The sequence below is a fragment of the Sprattus sprattus genome, assembly GCF_963457725.1.
Source record: "Sprattus sprattus genome assembly, chromosome: 1".
Classification (NCBI taxonomy): domain Eukaryota; kingdom Metazoa; phylum Chordata; class Actinopteri; order Clupeiformes; family Clupeidae; genus Sprattus; species Sprattus sprattus.
This window is the reverse complement of record NC_137920.1, coordinates 55,421,993-55,444,406: the sequence shown is the minus strand read 5'-3', so window position 1 is coordinate 55,444,406 and position 22,414 is coordinate 55,421,993. Positions and strand designations below refer to the sequence as shown.

General features: G+C 42.8%; 1 protein-coding gene across 1 annotated transcript; it reads right to left on the bottom strand.

The window, feature by feature from the left end:
- Positions 1-5,446: 5,446 nt before the first annotated feature.
- On the bottom strand, positions 5,447-10,641 carry ufm1 (ubiquitin-fold modifier 1). The gene is made up of 6 exons (XM_080833997.1): positions 10,588-10,641; positions 10,447-10,503; positions 9,282-9,339; positions 7,480-7,519; positions 7,357-7,389; positions 5,447-6,463 (listed from the first exon to the last, which is right to left on the bottom strand). Coding segments are annotated over exons 1-6 (276 nt in total). The 5' UTR covers positions 10,590-10,641; the 3' UTR covers positions 5,447-6,377.
- Positions 10,642-22,414: the final 11,773 nt, after the last annotated feature.

Genomic DNA, 22,414 nt, shown 5'->3' with positions numbered 1-22,414 from the left:
AACTGGACTTGTTTGTGTAATCTGGTATTTCAATTAGTTAATGCTATAATTAAACAAACAAATCAACCACAATGACCATACAGAATAACACAGTATTCCAATAAATTTCATCTTTACACATTCCTACGCAGATATATTGTATTTTTATTTAGCATAAGTTTAAAAAGACATGATATTTGTTATTGTCAACTTTGGATTCATAGCCTGCTATTTACTCTTTTGTGCATGGTATCCACATACATGGACAATTCAATTAACTTTTAAATGAAACAAAAGCAATGTATTTTAATTTGATAACAATATTGAATAACAATATTTAAAATATGTGGATCATGTTTGATATAATTCATGTTTATATGTCCAATATATCTAATTGACCAGTATGTGATTAGCTTTAGGGTGTGTTCTGGACTGGAGGATGTGTATCTGTACTGATTCTAATGTCCAGAAGGTGGCAGTATTGTAACATTCCCATTGTCTTTTTGTAAGTCTACACACGATGAATTTGAATATTAACGATTGCCATTCCAATTGAGGATTTTTCTGACAGAAGCAACATGGGAGAGAAAAACGGGAAATAAACTGCAGTAGGCCTACGTGTTGTGTTTACATTCTGAGAGACATTGACATTCACTAAAATGATGCTCAGGGAATTACTGTGTCGTTAGGCCTGTACTGTATTCAACAACTAGAAACGACATAGCCTAATTTCTGTATTAAGGGAACTTTCAAAGAGAAGGGCATACCAGAGTTTCGTGATAAGTAATAAAATAGTGGAATAATATTATTGTATGTGATAGGGTTATTAATGAGACAAATATGTTGAACTCCAGACTTTGTGAACATAGGATAATTCATGTAGGTCTGAATCATCCATTTTAGGGATCACCGTAGATTACTGGTTTGACTTACAATTGTTCCAATGGCGTGGGAAAGCAATTATCTCCCTCTATTCCTGGAAAGACATTGGGCCCATATACCCATCCTCTTTATGTTCAGTAACATCGACCAATTAAGACATGCCAATTCAATTCCCAGCAAAAATAAAAGGAACACTATGATTTACGTCTTTCAATTCTTGAATACAATAAAAGAGACATTCTCTTAATGAGTATGATGGAAATAGGATTTAGATTTAGACTAAACTGAAAGACAGCGTTATAATTTAAAACTGTGGGTAGGCCTACTGTTATCTTATTTTGTTAGCGTAGTAGCTCCTTTCCCTCATCCCTTAGACTATTTGTTCTTGCTATGACTATCAAAAAAAAGATTCATCACCTTAACCTTATTTCCTGAGGAAATGTACCAGTAATGCATATGAATTAGAAAATGCCTGAGATGGATGTCATTTAAAACCATCAGTTTGTTCATTTGACCCTAATGATGGCAATTATTGCTGTCAGTTAAACAACCATAATCTGTGGAAACAATGAATGTGGGTGTCCCGTTACTCGAGTAGAGGAAATTATCTGTTCGTCATGACGTTGCCTTTGCTTAGTCTCTCTGAAGGGGTCAGTTATGGCTTTGAAGTGGGAACTTCATTTTCAAGCCTCAACACCCAAGGCCACTTTTAAAAATACTACTTTGTTGGCCCTGTAGTATGAAATGTCTGATGCTAAGGGTCATCAAGATAGTGAACTAGTTATGAGTTACATAAACAACTGTCTTTACTAACTTCTGTGACACGAGGTAGTCAAAGTATAGCTGATCTAACTACCTACCTAGACTTAATAGTGTAACAAGCAGGCTTTATATGATAACTATGTTATTTACTCTAAAACAATGAAAATGTGTATATAATTTCCTACTAAACTAAATCTCAGTTTCTTTCGCTGTGTCTTGAAAGTTACATTGTTTGAATCTGATCATATTACAAGAAGTGTAAAGAATGTCCTGCTCCCTGACATGCGTATAAAATACCTTGCTAGCTACATAATGTCAATCAAAAACTCAAGTTAGCTAAGGCTGACTAAGGCTATATCATACCACTGGATGGATGGATGGATGGATGGATAGTGAACTAGAACTAGTAGTTCCTAACCACTCCTAGCATATCATGTGGCAACTACAGTATAATGCCAATTCGGTATCTTACAGCACACACACACACAGGAATCAGATGGGTACTAGTTCAGACCCTGGTCTTGGCTGAAGTGAATGTGTGCTTAAATGAGAAAATCTTAAAGTCCAAATGACAGGAAATGACACCATGCATGACAGACTTGGCAGTCTTTGCTGTTGGTAGGCACTGCAGGTGTGAGGCACACAGTGTAAAGCACTTAGAGTTCTACTGAAGTTGAAAACCAAATGGTATACTACTGCAGTGCACTTATCATTTAAACCTTCCTCAGCAAGAGTGAAGTGAGAAGATTAAGGCAAAAACCTCCTCTCACTCGAGGTAAACTGGGTTAGAGCCCAGCTCAAGAAAGGGGTGCCCGTCTGCCCAGGGGTGTGACGGAGAGAGGGGGAAAGGGGAAGGGATGAGTGAATGGAGGAGATAAGAGGGAGAATGGAAATTAAAGGTGGCAAAATAGGAGAAAAAGATAGACGACTGGAAGATCTGCAACATGGAATAAATGTGGATATACCGTACATCAGTAGATACAATCAGTGCAATAGTATCACATTCAGTGCACAAGTCATGTGCTTTTAAAGGTGGTGCATGGTGAAATAGCATGAGTCATTCTGAAGCATAAACAGATCTAATATAGCAACATATTCGAAGCTGAATGTTTAGCGTGGAGATGGATCACACTAATATATTAAAGGAACATGCAGTGACTGACTGACATGATATCCAATACTGAAGGGAACGTGCGGATTTTGGCTGCAAATATTGCCATTTAAGTCTGACTGCTGGGGATGGAGGAACACACATTTGAAATGATAGATAATAAACTTATCAGGGAAGAGAGGAGGGAGGAAAATAACTAGTCAGTGTGAAATATAGACGCGGTCAGGAGACTAGAGCGGCAGTAGGATGACTAAGGTTCAATGCACAGGGGACCATCATCCAACTCAACTATTTATAAAAGCAAATCAACATCTTGAGGGTAACAAAAATCATTGCTCCCTGACCCTGTGCCTTTAAATGGGCAACATGCTCAGTTTATGATTTTTAATATTCTATCCCATCACTTGTGTGAAGTATGAAACCTATAGGGCCCATTACTCCCAGGACAGAGTCTACTGATTCACAAGAAGTGCTTTGCAGAAAAAAAATGTGTCATGATTTCCACTTAATTACTTTTCTATTTCTAGACACATCAGCTCTTCTCTCACTGTGAAGGTACTATTTTCCTGACCGTCAAGAAAATAGATTTTCTGAACAAAACACCCGTTTTGTCTTTTGTTATTCAACATAAATCGAAACAATAACAACTACATCCAGGCTCATATTTATACGTGAAAAACAAAAAACATTTAAGTGTGGTTGGCCTGGAGCAAAAATGCATAAGCACTTGATGTTGAATTGAATAATCAGCGTTACATAACAGTAACTGCACCCCAATTACTCTTTGATACACCAGTGATGGTTTCACACAAACTCTTCCCCAGAGAAGGTTACTGCCAGGCTGACCCCTAATCAGTTGATTTATTCCTTTCAGCATCAGGTGTCAAATGTGACCGAGGTTCAGTTCTGAAAGGGTCAGCACCTTTGTGTGTGATTTCACTGAACAGAGAACAAAAAGGTCAAAAATGTGTTCTGAATGCATAATGGCAGATCTACAAGAAACTCAGTAACTTCCTGTCTTTGTAATGTTGCTCTTGCTCAATCCTCGAGCCTACATGGCTATTCTTGCCATCTTTTATGAACATAACATTAATTTGAAAAGAGTTAAATAGGACTATTGAGCAAGTAATGTTTTGTCAAGAGAAAATGTTTCTGCTTCGAGGATAAAGACTTTTTCCAAAAATACAGCAGGTGTGCTCGTGGGTTACTTTGCATGGCCAACCGTCGACTGATTCCTTGGTCCTGACCTCACCAGACTCATTTCCAGACTAGGCTTATCAATAGTCTGTCATCTGTCCTTTGATCACAGTGACATACTTTTCTATCATTAGTAACATCTGTTTATCTGTTCTCTATCAAAACAAAGTGTGTGCACCTCAAGTGAACTTGAAGCATGTTCAGTTCACCGAAGTTAACCATAGTGTGTGCACCTCAAGTGAACTTGAAGCATGTTCAGTTCACCAAAGTTAACCATAGTGTGTGCACCTCAAGTGAACTTGAAGCATGTTTAGTTTACCAGAAGTCTTGGGTGCAGATCTGGTCTAAATTGTCAAAATGAGATGAGTCATGGCTCCTGGGCGGCTGAGCCCTATCCGGTATCCTCTGGCTGAGCAGAGTTTACGGCCTATCCTCTCACCACGGGGCTCTGAGCTTCTCACTGCGGTGAGGGAGAGGAGGGTGGTGATGAGGGAGAGGCGGGCGGTGATAAAGGCAAATAAAGAGCACTGCTCCAAAAGCACACGGCCATGACTTCTCACTGTGCCAGTCGCACACGGCCATGACTTCTCACTGTGCCTATCGTTTCCAGCAGTAAACACAACCGAGATGGGTTGCCAGGCAATGGAAGGTGTAAACCCTGCAAAACAAACCCTAGTGCAGTACCTCCAGCCATTTTAACATCATAACAAATTGGAATGTTTGGTGTTTCGTACACCACCATTCTGGGTAATATAAATAGTCGCTCGTTAGGGTAGTCATGATGATAAAATGACACTAATGGCTGTGGATGCACAGGCGCAGACCCAGGTGACCTTGTGTATCTTATTGCTTTTGAAAGTATGCCTTAATTAGCACACTCCAGCTTAAGAACCTTACGTATCCCGGGGCATACATTTATCTCTGAAGATACGCAATTGCGACTCAGAGTTGGAGATGTAAGCTATGTAGTTTCTTCTTCTACATCTTGCATTATTTGTTCCGCTGTTAACCCTGGCATCTGGCCAGTGTAAAGCCAATCTAATTTGGGTGTGTTATGAATTTACCATCTTTTTTCCCTCTTCACTTTCCAGTCTGGCCTGCTAATAAACTAACCGCATCATTTCCTTGGCCGGGTCCAACCCTGACAGCAAGGAGTGAAGGACTGACGGATGTGGACAGAGGCTGTGCCTTTCACATTATATTAATGACACCACCGCTGAATACATTACGAACCCTTCCCCTGTAGAAGATGTGCAACGAGAGCCCCTCTGATTAGAACAAATAAAAGATCCATTATAACAGGCAACTGAATGCCACATCCTCCCCCTCCTTTGGCGGTGGCTAATGGCGGGGAGGCGTATGGCGAGAGTCTGCCATTTACCAGCCCTTCTTCTGCTTTCCTCAGTGCACTCACGCCTAACACTTCACTTCTTCATGCACAGAAATAATAAGAGGGACAAAATGGCTTTAGTGCATCTGTATTATTGAAATGTAAATGACTGTTTTCACACACAGACAAAAGGATACGGACATCTTGAGAAGCACTGACAAATGCTCCATCCATTATGAATTAGTCATAACACATTTGTATAGACTTTGCCTTAAGGATTAGTTTTAAAGTAGTGTATGTGCCTAGCAAATATTTTAAATAACTGGAGCCCCCTCACGCTTTCACATTTTGCATGTTAACTGTTTCTCTACACCACCACTGAATACATAGAGAAAAGGAGCAGTTCACTGCAGTTTAAGACAATATTATTTACGCATAATGGACAATACATGTTTAACTTCTACATATAAAACAATATCCTTGCGCTATTCATATGCTAGGCAAATTAAAGAAATCAAACATGAAATGGCCATGGAATGAAAGCAGTTTTGTGTCCAGGTTATTGACCATACTGAATACCAGTGCCTAGAAAAGGGTACATCAACCTCTGCCTTGATATGTCTGTACTTTAGAAACGGTGAGGGTAATGGTTGAGAAACAGATATTTTTGATAGAAAGCTGCAAAGTTAAAACATCTGAATGATACCGTTGGTTTGCACCTGGGTTGCCTCGGGAAATGAGGGGGGTTGCTGGCAACAAAAAAGACAGTTAACAAAAACAAAACAAAGAAAGGGAAAATTAATTTTATGTTAATACTGTCCAATACACATTGCCACACTACATCCGTCATGCTGTGTTCATAAAACTCTGCAAATATTTTATTTAATTTTTCATTGAAAGAAAATTTGCTGCGTGATTTATTTATATTTTCTCATAGACGCAGATGCGTTTCCACGGTGTCACATTGAGTGAGTAATATTGCAGAACTGAAAGGGTCCGTAGTGCAGCCCTATCCTTCGGTGTGCCATGACGGCAGAAGCGGACGTTCAGTGGGGGTTTTCATTTAGCAACAGGGAGAAAATAAATACACAAGTGACTTTCTTTGTCCCGATGAAGTCATTTCCTGTTTGGACAAGAATTGTCTCCCACTCTGTCTCGGGGAATGATTCGGAGTTCTGAGCCATGCTTCAAGAAGACATTTCCTGAAGAAGAAAAAACAGTGCCAAAAAAAGAGAGAGATTTCTTAGCAAAGACTTCAAAACACGTTACGCACAGGCCACAAACAACCACATGTTTACCTTAACAAATGTCACTGAAATCTACAGCCTGTGTTGCAGGACACTTGAGAGGTAAACCCCCAACGTAAGCAGGCAGTTTGTCCTCCTCGCTGAGAAACTCATGCCTGGGGCAGAGGTGGATGGGATATTTATGCACCACTGTAGGTTGGAACACTGCTCTGTCTTTTCACTGTACATACATTATATAAGGGGAAAGCATCACCTTTTCAATGCTCTGTACGTCTCTGTATGTGTGTGTGTGTGTGTGTGTGTGTGTGTGTGTGTGTGTGTGTATTTCCTATGTGTTTGTGTCCTATGCACATTCCCTCTGCACACCCTCTGAGTAAGAATCAGTGCAGCAGATGTGCACCCAGGTCACAGAGTGAATTAGATATCTCATGAGATCCCTTGAGCATTACACACTAATAACACCCTTTTATTCAGTAAACTCACTAAAGGCATAGACAACATCAATATTCAAGAGCTAATAAGTACATGCAAGCCTTTTAAGTCTGTACATCTCATCTCAACAAAGGAGTGGAGATGATACACACAGCCACCCCACGCCCTTTGGGATAAACAGAGAGAGCTACTTTCATTAGGAGCTTTTTATTTTTGATGTTTTTTTGATCTCAGATGGTTGCTCTTCTTAATTACTGTTGAAGTTATAATGAAAAAGGTTCCGATGCGGCTGCTGAAGGTCAGGCACATCAATCTTAAACTGATAGAGGCAAGGCTCAAAGTAGCAAAATACATATTTGGTGTTGGAGTTTTAAAAAAATAAAATAAACATAGCCAATGTTGTTCCACACACTAACCTGCCGTTTGTGCTGGGTTGATTCCAATGCCATCTGCAGATAACGGCAGAAACAAACGACAACATGAGTAAACATAAACATATCGATCTAACAGTTACATATTAAGCAACACCCTGTACTTACCATTGGTAATGATGGCACTGGTGGCTGCTGGCACTTTAAACTACAAGAGGAAAAGAGGAGGAAGGAAATTAGCGAGACTCCATCTTTTAGCAGGGACACTCTTTAATTCCAATAGACAAATGCTCTCTGGTCCAGTGTCTCTGTCTTCTGTCACTCTCAGGCAGGCCAGCTCTGGTTTGTGTTTCAGAGCCAAGGGAAGCACCGCTCACTACTGAAGGGGGGCACGAGGTGAGGCACAGGGCAATCGTTTCCTTCCACAGAAGTGCAAACAACCCTGCAAACTGTAATGACATACCATCCCGAGGAAACACCAGGAGGTTGTAAGGCGAGTAAATTGCCAGGCTCTGGATTCGTTTCAAAGTAATTTTTTCAACCATTTGGACTGAATTGACTTGAAGTCTACCAATCATTTTGGTATATGGTTGTTGCTTAAGCCTCATTACAGTGAGCACATCAGGCAGTTTTTAGGGGGACATCCTGCCACTTTGTGTTTATGATGACTTTAGTATATCTAATTTGGTGGTAGTGACGTGGCAGTATCTTGGCCCAAACACTCAATAACTCCCGATAGCCTATCCAGTCAATAAAAAGGTTGTTTTTTTCCAGGTTTATTGAAAGGTGGCTGTGTAATTTCTCATTTCTGCAAAGATACCTCAATTCTGAGAGCCCATATCATCCCCTTGAGTGTATGTCACTAAAGTGGGCACGTCAGCTACATTAGTGGCCTGTTGGTCCCAGCTAAAAACTCACAATCTCAGCTTCTGCTACGGTATATTGGCTTGGAACTGGCATTGAAGAGCTGAAAAAGACAACCCATGACCCCGTTCTCCTGCTCTCTCTTCTCCATTTATCCATGGCTTACATTTCACATTCAACTCAACCCGTCACTGTCAGAAAGGTCCACTGTTGTTTTCCATGACTAGTTCTGAAGTGACAGAGTATAAATGAAAGAGAATATCATGGAAAAGTGACAGTGTGTCGAGAAGAAAGCTTTGGAGGGTCATCACTAATGCTGCCGCCGCTTCAGAAAAACACAAAACCCGCTTCGACTCCTTTAACTTGCTTTGTCTGCTGAAAGCTGATAATTACGCGTGAATCAATGAAAGTCTGAAAACCTGCATGAAGAATCATAAAGAGCTTTGACATTCTGCACTGCATACTTGCTGGGGGAAAATGGCAACCATTCAACCACTTCAAAGTGATCACTGATAATTCAGGTACTGTGAACAAAAAACATCGCTCTTCTCTCTCCCCTCACTCTCTCAGCCACCTGACATCACTCTAAACAGCAAGCTGTGGTCCAAGAAGACAAGGGTAAAGAAATATCACAGAACGAGCTAGGCATAAATCAATAACAGATAAAAAGGGGGAAATAGGAAATAGATTACACAACCAAGGTGCAGACAATAACTTCACCTTCTCTGAAGTCCTACCGCTATTATGAAGTAGACATGACTAGCCGAACAGCGTTTACTGCACCAGTATGAATTTGTATGAGGAAAGTACTCTGACAGTATGTTATCCATTGTTCTGTAGGAGATCAAGGGTATGAACTTCTGTTCTCATGAATAAAACATTCAGCCTCTCGATTAAAACGGACGCACACAGAGGGATTTATTGGCAAAGGCACCAAACAGTTACGTTAAGTATGAATGATTAACTGATGTTTGCCCACCCACCCCCTGGTACACTCTAAAATGTGCCATTTTTCCCATGCACATACAAACACAACCTCAAATTTAGAGAGTACCTAAATATACAATTAATGGAAGAATCCACAGGGCCTGAAGTGCAAGACTCACCTCCTCTGCTGCAAATTTCAGCACTGCCGTGAAAGGGGTGACCTCAGGAACACTTAACCTGAAACAAACTTAGTTTTAGCAGCAGTAGCATTAAGGCTCCTCTCTCCCCCAGGAACTCCAGAACAAAGCAAAGCTAATTAGTATAGACTTGATTTATCATTAAAAAGCATTATTTTCTCTGTCAACAGTTATCATTAGAAAGAATGTTTCCATGCTATGGGCAACATGAGTTGTTTCTAGAACAACTGAATTTTAAACTCTGAAATTGCCCTAAGCCTACAAAGTGATTGCAGTCACAAGGATAATTGCACCTCACATTCACATACAGGCACTTGTTTGGGTATATTTCTGCTTCTCAAAGCCACCATGATTTAAAAAGGAAACAACACGCTTGTTTTACTCTGCTAAAGTGAATTCAACAAGCTGACATGAAATACTGGAGTTTGAGGAGTTGAAGCATTTCCAGGTAGACTTCAGCTGATTTTCAAAACTGCTTAAAGGGAACCCAGAGATGTTCTCTAAGTGAGGGTGCGAGCTAAGCTCTAGACCTAAATACCTAAATATGACTTACTTACAGTCATAACCATAACACCGCATTCACAACAGAAAGTGGTGTTTCCCAATCCCTGCTTGTTTTAACGTATGAACATCTGAAACAAACTAGTGATCAAGAGCATATCGTCAAAAATACTACCCTAATATATTAATCGATAATGACACCACCAATTTAAAGTTACTGGAGCACGTTCTACTAGAAACATATTCAAGAGGGACAACGTTATGTTAAACTGTCTGACGTTGTAGTCAGAGCTGAAAATGCATTGTACGCCGTTTGGGAGAAAATATTAAGTATGAATCACAATCTTCTGCAGAATGTACTCTTTCAACAAATTACAAAAGATACCAAATACTGAATGGTCACTGTAAGCTTGACACAGAAATCTTCAAACCTACTGATTGAATAGCTTGCTTTACTTCGTCCACTAATAAAGATAGCTAATTTACCAAAGATACAGATAATGTGTTATATCACCTTATGCGTTTACTTCACTTTACATACTAAAGCTTAGACAGTTTGCCAGAGCAGACGTTCAATTACAACTAATATTAGCCAATTGGATAGCTAGTAAGTGAGCAGCAGGCACTGTGATGATTTGTCACTTACACTTTGTAAGGTAGCCTCGGATCCGAAGTCAGGGTTATTTTAAACGTGACTTTCGACCTGTTGACGGCAACGTTCACATTGTTACACATCTTTTCAACAAAAATATACAGAAAAGAGTTTAACTCATTCTCATTAACTTACATCTTTCACGGTTTACAGTGAATCACTTCTCCACCATAAACCAGGAAGCATGAAGGACCCAACGGACACGTCAGATGCCAGACACAGCAGTATTATTACCCTACATCTCACTGTTTTTGTTTCAAAACATGCTTAAGGTATGATTAATACTATATTTTTAGTAATGTCTCAAGTAAATATATTTTCCACGCAATGCAGAGCAAGTATTCATAATTATGGTGAGGCATTTCTTTGGCTACCTGATCAGGTTTTACCGTACGTCATATAATACGTGAGCCTAAAGATTTATTCAATCACATTAAATTACGCTATTTTGATGTTCACTAAAGATATTCTGTTTTCTGATTTTAGTGCACTCTAAAAAAGCGGTAAACTGAATGATATGAATAAATGCTCGTGGTAATATTGACAAAATTCGTAATTTAAAAAAAAAATAGCCTTTTATGGTTGAAAATGGTTCAGCATCAGCTACTTTTGAAAATCATCCTGAACCTTGGAAGGCTGACCTAGAGTCAACCGATTGGTACATCTTTTCGTCATGATATTCAAATTCTCTACATCTTAATCCAAACCCACACCTCGACCACCTTCCTGCTTCTTAGCATTTTTCTAATGCTTTTCTTATGCTGTGAGTCAGACTCATTCACACACTCATGGGGATTTAATACACTTTAAACCAGGGGTCTTCAACGTTTTTCAGGCCAGGGACCCCCAAACTGATGGCGAGATGAGCAGGGACCCCCTCCTATATAAATTGCATAAAGTTTTGTTTATAATATACTGGGCCTAGTGCCAAATAAACATAGCTACCCTGTGATTGTGTCGATGGCACACATCCTCCCACATTAGTGAGATGTATCTTCTTTTCAATTACTCCTGACTGACACGATCCAACGACGGAGGAGGAGTCTGGCGCATGGAGTTGTGTTGACAACATAGATGTTATAGTGAGATTGACAGGTCAACAAACCAATCACACCGCTAGCAAGTTGTTAAGATTGTAGGTAGTAGCATGCTAACATTAGCTAGGAGGCTCACACACCGTTAACGTTTTTTGACCTTGTACAGTGTTTATTTCTCTTTATTTTTTTTTTTAAATCTAAGCAAAAAAAATGTCAAACTAACAATTTATAGGTACAAACAAGACCAGCTATGGAGTTTGGTCCGCCATCTTTTATTTTTGACCTTCGCGCTCTTTAGACTTGAGCAGAAACGCGATCTGATTGGCTAGTGCCTGTGCATGAAAGGTGCTGTAAGTGAACCGGTGCCCAGCTTGAGAGAGCTCCTGTGGGTAGCTGAATGTGTCGATTGGACTGAAAGATAACGTCTTCTCGATCAATTTATACGTTCGCTACAATATGTTGGATTTATGTTAATGTAAATTGAAAGGGATTAAATACAATTCTGATTTGGAAGACATTTAAATTTGTTTTAAAAAAAAATTGGTTGAATTTTTTTTTTTTTTTTTTTTTTTTTAAATATTAAAAAAAAAATTATCTTATAAACCAAAGATTTCGCGACCCCCCTGCAGTACCTCCGCGGACCCCCTGTTGAAGACCCCTGCTTTAAACAATAAAACAAGTTAAGGATTTGCTTCATTATTTCTTGGTTTCCTACTCATTCTGTGTAAAAAGTGAGAAAATCTTTAGGCACAAATTGTTCATTACAATTGTCACTATGTAACTTGCAGAAAACTTTTGTCAAGTTTTCAGATGTTTCCACTGTGTCTATGAATATCATGACGTAGAGATGTACCACACGGTTGACTCTACTGGTTTTCCAAACAAATGGTGCTCGGCACAGCATGGCTAGGCTTAGGTCGTCGTCCAAGCACAGCCTGGATTTGCATTTCCATACATTAGGGTCTCAAAAGAAACCAATGTATAAATTTAATAATAATTTGCAAGGAATAGAAACACTGTACATGTATACATTAGCTGATCTACTTATAGTGCAGGATTGTTAGAGTTTAAAGTAACATTATGTAACAATTTTACCTAAAAATAACTTCATGATGTTTTCAAAACATTTTGGTGGTACACTTACTTACAGAGAATGGCATTTGTACCACTGTCACAGCATGCCTGGTTGACGCTGCACTATGTAACTTTGGGGTAAAGAGCGAGAGACCTCTAGCGAGAACTACGTAATGCTTTATGGCACCACCTCACGCGACAACAACTAGACCCATGCGCTAGCTATAAGAGGAAGCTAGCACAGTTTTCTCTTAATGGACATCATGGCAGAATCAATGAAGAAACAGAAGAAGATGTTGTTGGAGGACAAGAAAAAGAGAGTTACTGAAGTTACAAAAGGAAGCAAGTCAGATGCCAAGCAGGCTTCCTTCTACTAGACAGTAATAACTTATTAGCTGTCTTGCTATATCTTGTGTTGTGCGTGCTAGATGTTTGGCTGTGTCAGGAAAGTTGTCGACTCACGAGTTGTTCATCTTAAAAATCCCTGCCAATGTTATTTATTAAAAGAATGCGCCGTAGGTTGTAACCTTATTGGTGTCATCCCTGTTTCATGGAGCTAACCTGTCCATCCAAATAAATTAATCTGAGGTTGTTTCACGCTAGGGTTAGGGTCAGATGGCAGCAAGTGCACATGCACACTGTCCATTAGGGGGTCTCAAAGAGTGATTTGAATTTACGATATTGGTGTAAAACCGAGCTACACTACGTAACTTTAGTGGGAGCTCAGGAGCAAAAATGTCAATCCTCGCATAATGGGGCTTTAATGTATTGCTTGTCTTGCGCTTGATTGTGTTTAGTTCAGGTTCAGCTTCAGTGTCCACAATCTGGCAACCCGTGTGAGCTTTAGGTCTGAGGAGGGGGGAGACGACGCTCTGCAATATTTCAATTTTTGAATGCAGTACTGATTGTAACCGCTTGGTGTCCGGACTACACTTAGCTTCTCTAAGGCAGGCAGGCAAGAAGAACAATTACCATTTATTTTTTCATTTGAAGAGGTTCCAACCTCTCACGAGGTTGACAATATAAAAGAGACCATCTTGGCGCCTCCACATGTGCAAACCAGAGCTCCATTTTCCATAAAGCTTTTACAGTCTACATCAAAGTAAACAAAGGGCCAACATCACATAGTCACCTCAGCTCACCCCCCCCCCCCCCCCCTTGCCCACTGACTGCTGCTGGGCTATCTGCTATGCCAGTGGCCACATACTGCACAGATGAGTGGGACACAGCTGTGACTGTGACATCGCCAGGAGGCAAGTGCTGTCTGCAGTCCTGCAGGCTTCTTCTTTTTGTTCTGAATTACAACGGAGTGAAGCAGCATTGAGGATGGTGGAATTTTGAGAGGGAGAATCAAGGAGGATTCATATAACGCAAATAGGCGGTGAACCAGAAAAACACACTTCCCTTCACTATTGAATGTGATGAGATTTTTTGTTGTGGTTCTTATTCACATTATGTACCTAACCTTTTGTGAGGGTGCATTAAATGTTTTTATTTAGGGAAAAGTTGATATGTGTACTTGACTTCTGGGAAGAGAAACAGGTCTTTGAATTACTTCTAACTTAATCTTTGCCAAGAACCCCAAACACATTGTGACCCGTGAGAAGAAATCATGAGCATCACAAGGTCAATGTGGTCATTCTTACAATATTTTAAACTCTTCCAGACATGAAGGGATTAGTCTGTGCAGTGACTCAGCTACTTGGACAGCAAAACACTTGTGTGAAATGGCCTTATCTAAAAATAAGAACTCTTACGCCTACATTATATTTCTCCGACAAAAACCATGCTGGACATCCACGTTGATGGCTTGATTTTATGAGAGCTTTAGAATCCACTGTATACCAAGTCTCTGGAGCTTAACATATTATTAAAATATGGAGAGAAAAAAGTAGCCAGACAGAACTCTTTGTTGGCAGTACTTCATTTGTGTGCCTTTGTCACCTCTTCCATGAGACACCAGAGTGTTTATTTAAACATACGAGACATTTATGTGCTGGTTAAAAGGCTTCATAGACCTTGTCTGCACTTCTCTCGCAAGGCGGAATTTCAGCAGTCAACGTACGACAGCCCTGCATCTGGCTAGGCTTAGACAGCAGCTGCTGTGTCTTGATAAGGGCACACCAATCCTGCAGTGCAGCAGAGCATTGTGCAGCCTTACTCTGGTCGCGCTGGCGTGGAGGGAATACTCCGATATCTGCACTTATGTTGCTTTCTTGTCATCCTGGTCTTGCACAATGTAATGATGTGTTGAAAATGTGATTTGAAACTGACCAAAAACGTTTAGCATGTGGAATAGTATGATCATTTTGTAGGGTGTTTAGGCTTGCGTAAAGACTTATGCTACACAGCATATATATATATATATGGGCCGGGACTCGATTAAAAAAATGTATCTAATTAATTAGAGGCTTTGTAATTAATTAATCGAAATTAATCGCATTTTAATCGCATATAAATATTTGACCTGAGAACAGTGAGAAGTAATTTTTCTCACATGGATTTTTAGTATACCATTGAATAATGACTGAATATATAAGCTTAAGTAACAAAAATATTGTTTATTTTTGTTCAAGTCCAACAGACCAGTGCAATTTTTGCCATTAAGTGTAGCAATACCATATTTAGAAATGTAGTACATTTCAGAAATTCAGGTAGCCTATAGATAGGTAGAACTTCTGTAAACTATAATACTTTCGGTTTTTAAAGTAAAACACAATACTTTCAAGTACATTCAGAACATTGGAAACCCTGACTGTTAGAAAACATCTCTGGTGGAGTGTGGGTTGTGTGTGGGTTGTACCCGGAGTCAGGCTTAAAGTCCACGCTAGCTGCTATATGTTTTGCATTGAGGTAATACTCGATGTGCTGCGGTGATATGCGAATTCCTTGTTGCATAGCTTGCACTTAACCATGTTCTTATCGACGCCTCCAGCCGTTAGTTTTTTGTAACAAAATGTCCCATCCACTAGGCCAACCAACGCGGTCTCATTAGCTTCTTTGTTCATGTTCACTGTGCCACTGTGGTTTGTTGTTCAACTTGTTTGAACCGAATTTATGCGCGTTAGTTGGTGCGCCAGTTTAATCGGTCCGTCTGAAACTCCTCCAGTGAGAAACGTTCTGCGGTGCAAAAATAGATACGATTAAAATGCGTCAATTTTTTTAACACGTTCATTTTTGTGTAATTAATTCATCTTAATTAACGCGTTAAAGTCCCGGCCCTAATATATATATATTACCGCCCTGAGCCCGCCCCCTCAGGTCCCCATATATTGGGGGAGATCATGCCGCATGTTCTCTGAAGACTCTGAGCCTTTGAGCCTACCAGAAGAAAAACACGCACTGTGCACGCAACATTATCACATCTGGTCCCTTTACTCAGGGAACCGAGGTTATATCTATGACCGAGATGTTCCCTATCGCAGTTGGGACTGACGGGACCGAGTCTAACCCCGCGTGCAACAGTGATGGCCAACATACATACACACGCCAACCCATTTGCCTTGCCCTCATAGAGGTTCATGTGGCGTTGTCTTATAAGGGGAATGAATTCAATATATGTGAAACGGGATCACCGATCCCATGCTTTTGAATACTTACACCCATCTGCGCCATCCGCCTTTAATCCATAAAGGGAGACAGTCGTGCAGTTGATAAAACATCGCATGTTGCATATGATCACATATCACTCGCCTGCAACACACTCTGCAGGAAACTGGGCTCCGCCACATCCAACATGTAGTAATTAATAAAGGTGTGGCGAGAGCTCCAGCTTGCAGCTTTGCAAATGTCATTCACTGAAACGCCCTTAAACAGGGCCCAGGATGACGAAACCCCACGAGTAGAATGCGCACGAAGCTTTTCCGGGGGTTCCAATGACAAACTTGTATAGGACAAAGTGATAGCCTCCACCAGCCACCGGGAGAGGCTCGACTTTGCCAGGGGTTTGCCTTTGCGAAGCCAATGGATGATTACTGGGAGATTTGCCGTTAATGCCAATATGGCAGGCTGAAATAGCTGCTAAATATACTTTGATAGTAGAAGCCGCCTTTCCCTCATCAAATAATTGATGTACGAATTCTAGGATGATGCCCAAAACGCAATCAATAGGGTCGTGCTGACGTGCAGCGCACCATCGCTCGAACATGCGCCACTTGAGCGTATACAGAGATCGGGTAGACGTTGCCCGAGCGCTCTGTATAGTATATAGCCACAGCTCTGGCCTGGGGTGCCAGACCGTCCCGTGAGATCTCTGCGCAGAGGGATCTCCCACTGAGGTTGCACTGACAATCTAATTAAGTCCGCTAACCATGGCTGATTGGGCCAATGGGGCGCTACTAATATCAGCTCCATGCCCTCCTCCTCCACTTTGCAGACTACCTGATGTAGAAGAGGAATCGGAGGAAATGCGTAAAAACGCATGCCGGGCCATTGCTGGCTCAGCGCGTCCACGCCTAATGGAGGGTTGTCGCCTCCTAGCGAAAACCACAGAGGGCAGCAGGTGTTTTCTCTGTTTGCAAGCAGGTCTACCTGTGCCCTGCAAAATCGTAGCCAAGTCTGGTCGATCACCTTACGGTGAAGGCACCAGTCTGCTGCTTGAGGGTAGCCCCTTGACAGCAGGTCGGCTCCGTAATTGAGGTGGCCTGGAAATATGCACTGCTCTGAGAGAGCGAATGCGCTTCGCCGCCCACAGGAGTAGACGGTTTGCCCAAAGGTAAAGCGCAGGGGAGCGTACCCCTCCTTGGTGATTTATGTATGCCATGGCGGACGTGTTGTCCGACCTGACGAGTACATGACGCCCGCTTAGTATGTGTATGAAAAGCCGAAGCGCTAGAAAAATCGTTCGCAGTTCCAACACATTTATATGTGACGCGGCTTGCGTTGATGACCAACGCCCGTTCACAAAATATCCTTTGCATATCGCACCCCAGCCTTCCATTGAGGCGTCTGTGGTGCCGATAACGCGGCGGGTCACTGTGCCCAGTGGAGCCGCTGCCGAGAGGAAATGCGGGGTTAGCCATATGGCCAAGGCCTGCCAGCATCTGCGATCCACTGTGATCAAGCGAAACTTGTCCCTGGTGGAGCTGAGCTTAAAGACAGATATCATGCCTGAAATGGCCGCGCATGCAGCCTCCCTAGTGGGAGTGCAATTGCTGCGGCCGCCATCAACCCCAACAGCTTTTGACAGCGAAAAGATGCGACTTTTGCTTCAGTCTGAACTGCTGCATACATGTGTTGGATGAATCCGAGGCAGTACAGGTGTGCCACCACTAGATGGCACTCTTGCACCGCCTCTGCCTCTGAGCGAGAGCATAACCCTGTCCCCCTGCATGTTTCTGCAATGGGGCGATGGTTGCTTCTTCACACTCTTGTGTGTCATCGTTACGCTGCTTCCCCGACTCCAATCTCAGATATCTTTGATATCTGGAATTAATCGGTACGTGGAAAGCGTCCTTTAAATCTACTGATTAAACCAGCCGCCTGGTTGTATGAACTGAACTAGACAGCATGGAGTCCACATGTTGAACTCCCACGGCATCAGTGCACTGTTCAATATACGTAGATTTAATACAGGCAGATAATTCCCGTCCTTTTGGGGACGAGAAATAATCTGCTGCAGTGGCCCTGGTTTGCCTCCTCTGACGGCACTGACTTATGGCCCTCTTTGTGATCAGGGGGTTTATCTCCTGTTGTAGGAGATGAACCGCCCCTGAAGCACCACTGACTAGATTACCCATCCTCTCGGAGGAAAGTGGGGGCACACCATCACAAATGAGGCCGGGCAACTGCAGTGTGTAACCACCGTTATAGTTTTTTTGTACACCCCTGGCAAAGCAGTGTATGCATGCCAGTTCTCCGCACAGCCTCTTGGCTGGCTTTGAGCTGAAATCTTGTCGGGAGAAAAACCTGCTCATAGCCAATCTGCCCTTATAGATCTGTGCCCGCTCCCGAGGGGGGCCAAAGATCTGGGCACACACTACACCTTGTTTGTGTAAGGGCACCATGGGTGTACTGAGGGGAAACCTCACTCAAGCATAACTTATGTTCGTGACATGTGAGATTTATGCTTATGAGACTTTGCCCACTCCCGAGAGGGGCAAAAGACCTTGGCACACACTACACCTTGTTTATGTAAGGGCACCATGGGCGTACTGAGGGGAAAACTTACCCAAGCATAACTTATGTTTGTGACATGTGATGTTTATGCTTATGAGACTTTGCCCACTCCTGAGGTGGGCAAAAGACCTGGGCACACACTACACACTGTTTATGTAAGGGCACCATGGGTGTACTGAGGGGAAAACTTACCCAAGCATAACATATGTTCGTGGCATGTGAGGTTTATGCTTATGAGACTTTACCCGCTCCCGAGGGGGGCAAAAGACCTGGGCACACACTACACCTTGTTTATGTAAGGGCACCATGGGTGGACATAACTTAAACGCCGTGCTGAGCATGAGGCCACATGTGAGCGGCAGGCAGTCTTTTCTCGTCGGCGGGGCTGACCTAGGGTAATGGGCGAGATTAGGGAAGTGTCCCCGCAGTGTAGCCCATTCCAACGTTGCCGCTCACTCTCGATGTTGACCAGCAACTCTCCTGTGTCACAGGAGGGAGGGGGAAGGAGGGATGGTGCAGAGGATGGATGGCTGTCACCTACAGCGTGCCTCTCCAGTTGAGCAGGTATCAGCTGTCTTGCATCCTCGCTGTCGCCGCCGACGAGCACTGTTCAGAGTGCATCAGCTGTCTCGTCTCCCGCTTTTGTTGATGGCGAGCATTGTTCAGGGTGCATCAGCTGTCACGTCTCCCGGCTGCTGCTGACGGCGAGCACTGATCAGAGTGCATCTGCTGTCTCGTCTCCCCGCTGTTGAGTAGCAGCGCTGTGCTCCGGCAGCAGCGCTGGGCACTGGCAGCAGCGCTGGGCACCATCGCTGGGCACCAGCAGCGCCAGGCTCCAGCAGCAGCGCCAGGCTCCGGGCCGCAGCTCGCTTCCCCGCTGATGTCGACGGCGAGCCCTGCTCAGAGTGCATCAGCTGACTAGCATCCCTGCGGTCCAAGCATGCGGAGCATCCAGTCTGCCGAGAACTAGTTTGAAGCTCGCCAATGGTGACAGCCGTTGACGGTAGCTAGCTAGCTAGCGGTGTAGTCAAGGGCTAGAGCTAACAAGTTAACAAGCGAGGCAGCTAGCACAAACATTCTGAATACCAAGTATTAACTCGTAAACTCACGCTAGCGGCAGGAGTACAGTACGAGTTCATTAACTTGCCCCACGGGAACAAGCTAGTTGCAGGGAAGCCAGTAGACTAGCCTGCTATCAAGCTATCAGCCAAGCTAGGGAGCTAACTCGAACTCACAAGTTTGTTTACATCCCCAACGGGAACAAGCTAGCTGCAGGGAAGCCAGTAGACTAGCCTGCTATCAAGCTAACAGCTAACAAGCTAGGGAGCTACACGAACTGTAAGTCCAGAAGCCTTAACTCGCGGCACTAAACCGGGGAAGGCCGTAGACATCGCTCGTTTACCTTACCAGAGTCGACGGCAGTCAGGCATCAGCTCAGTTAGCAGGGTAGTAGCAGCCTAGCTAGCTAATGAGCTAACTTGGAAACTCACCAGTCTGAAACGAGAGAAGGTAAGCACAGACATCGCAGGCCGGGACGTAGCCACTGCCTGGACATCATCTGAAGCGAACACAAATTAGCAAGAGCGTTAACAACGTGGTATGTTGTAAGCAGTAGTGAGCCGGCAAGTCGAGGACGAGCGTGGTCACCAGCTAGACAGCAGCTTGCTGAAGCGTAGAATATCCTTGTAGCACTCAGAGCTAGTAAGGGAATAAATCCACAACTCACCAACTCGAAAGAGTAATATAGCACACAAAGACAAAAGGATACGCAAAGCGTGTAGAGTTTGGTTCTGACGGTCCGTAGCCTCAAAGGCGAAGGGTCGAAAAGAGAACGTGCGGCATGATCACCCCCAATATATGGGGACCTGAGGTGGGCGGGCTTAGGGCGGTGATTTGCCGCAATTCGGCCTTCCGTCGTGAATAGAAAGTGCTTTGATTGGTCAATGAATAGGTAATTTCCCATCAATCACATCGCAGTCCCAACTGCGATAGGGAACTCCACTGCATTGTCACTGACAGAATTGGGAGGGATCATGGATAAGGACAGTCATAACAACAATAATTTAAAATACCATAATAAATGGTTGGTTTATTTCTGGTCACTAAATATTCAACTCCTGTCACTATGGCAACTGTATATATTTTGATAAACAGATCTGTCTGTGTTTATATGATTGAAATGACAGGTTAGCAGCATATGCCCTGGAATTGATTGATCAAATCCTTGCCTGTTTCGTGGCAGTTTGAAATAAAGGACTTGGCTAAAAGGCATCTGAAACTTCAGATTATGGCCCTAATTTTGTACATATTTATATGCTTACTTAGTGAGTTAACGCCCGTTGCTCCTTTTTCAGTGAGCATAGACCGTTAACCACAGTCTGCCGGAGGCTGCCAGAGAGTTCTATCCTGGGGTTTCCTCTCCAGCTGCTTCCATGACAGCCCGCTCTGCTTCTTGGCAGTCTCAAGGTCCCTACACTAGGTGTTCTTGGATCGGCCTCTCTTTCTTGTGCCTTTGGGGTTCCACCTAAGGGCCTGCCTGGTGGTGCTGGCATTGGGTTTACAGAGTGTGTGGCCGAACCATCCCCATCTTCCTCTCTTAATTTCCTCTTCCACAGGTTGCTGGCCCATTCTCTGCTAGAGATCATTGTTGCTGATGGTATCTGGCCAGTGGATGCTCAAGAATCGCCTCAGGCAGCTGTCGATGGATGTACTTTCGTCATTGTGGTTTTGGTTGTTCTCCACGTCTCTTATCAACAGAGTAGTATAGGCATGATGTTAGAGCTGAAAAGTCTAGCTGGCTAGTTGTCCGCTGGCTGATTTCTTTGGAGCTCCAAATACTCTTCAGCTGGATGAATGATTGCTGTCTGACATCTGCGTCCCTGCTACCCTACCTGTCCATGAGACTGCCTAGGTGAAAACGGAAGGGGTAGCCTACCTACCTCCTTGGTTTTGTCAGAACATGCTAGTACAGTAAGGCGTTTGGTTAGTGTGTGTGTGTGTGTTCAAGAAACTTTGAAGAACGAATTAATGAAGAGGCAAAAGCCATCCGGGGTGCAATTTAGGAAGAAAAGAAAGGAAGAAGAAGAGAAACGTGCCAAGGAGAAAGGTAAATCCTGTTCTTAGCCTTGAATGAATTCCAGATAAGAAAACTTTCTTGAATGCGTGAATTGCCGCGGGCACTTAAGTGGACTAAAGATGAAAAGATGTACAGTATGCCTACAGTATCATTGAAAGTGTTCCTACTCCCTGTCACATAGTTCATTAATGATTTTACAGAGGCTGGTATTTCAAAAATGTCCATTTATTCTACATTATACAAAACATACATGATTCAAATGAGGCGCACATATAAAGCCAATAGGCAGTGCAACAACGCTACAAAAATCTTACTCGTTGCACCCATTAAGGAAGACAAACACGGCAACTTGTCAACAAGTGAGGAATACTGGTGAAAATCCAAGTGTTGTATTGTCATTTTAGCGAATGGATTGAATGTAATCTTGCTAGTCAGCAAACGCTAGCTAGCCAGTGACTTGTTATGTCCCTTGCTATTGCCATTCAGTCGAAACATCAGTTCAAGTTCAGCTGTAGGCCTACCGCAATTTGCGTCATTTTCGATGTGTCATGAAATAATGATTTGATCATTTGAGTAACCATAACAACGTTAGTTTGGTGGAGCGAGCTAGCCAGTTTAAGACATGATTTTACTAATTAAGAGCTATGCATCTTAGAAT

Bases quoted from the DNA above. Each gene is read 5' to 3' on its own strand.
- ufm1 (XM_080833997.1), bottom strand. The intron at 7,520-9,281 runs GTGAGTCTTGCA...TTCCTCTTGTAG, and splicing joins TGAAATTTGCAGCAGAGGAG to TTTAAAGTGCCAGCAGCCAC. The intron at 7,390-7,479 runs GTAAGTACAGGG...CGTTATCTGCAG, and splicing joins CAGTGCCATCATTACCAATG to ATGGCATTGGAATCAACCCA.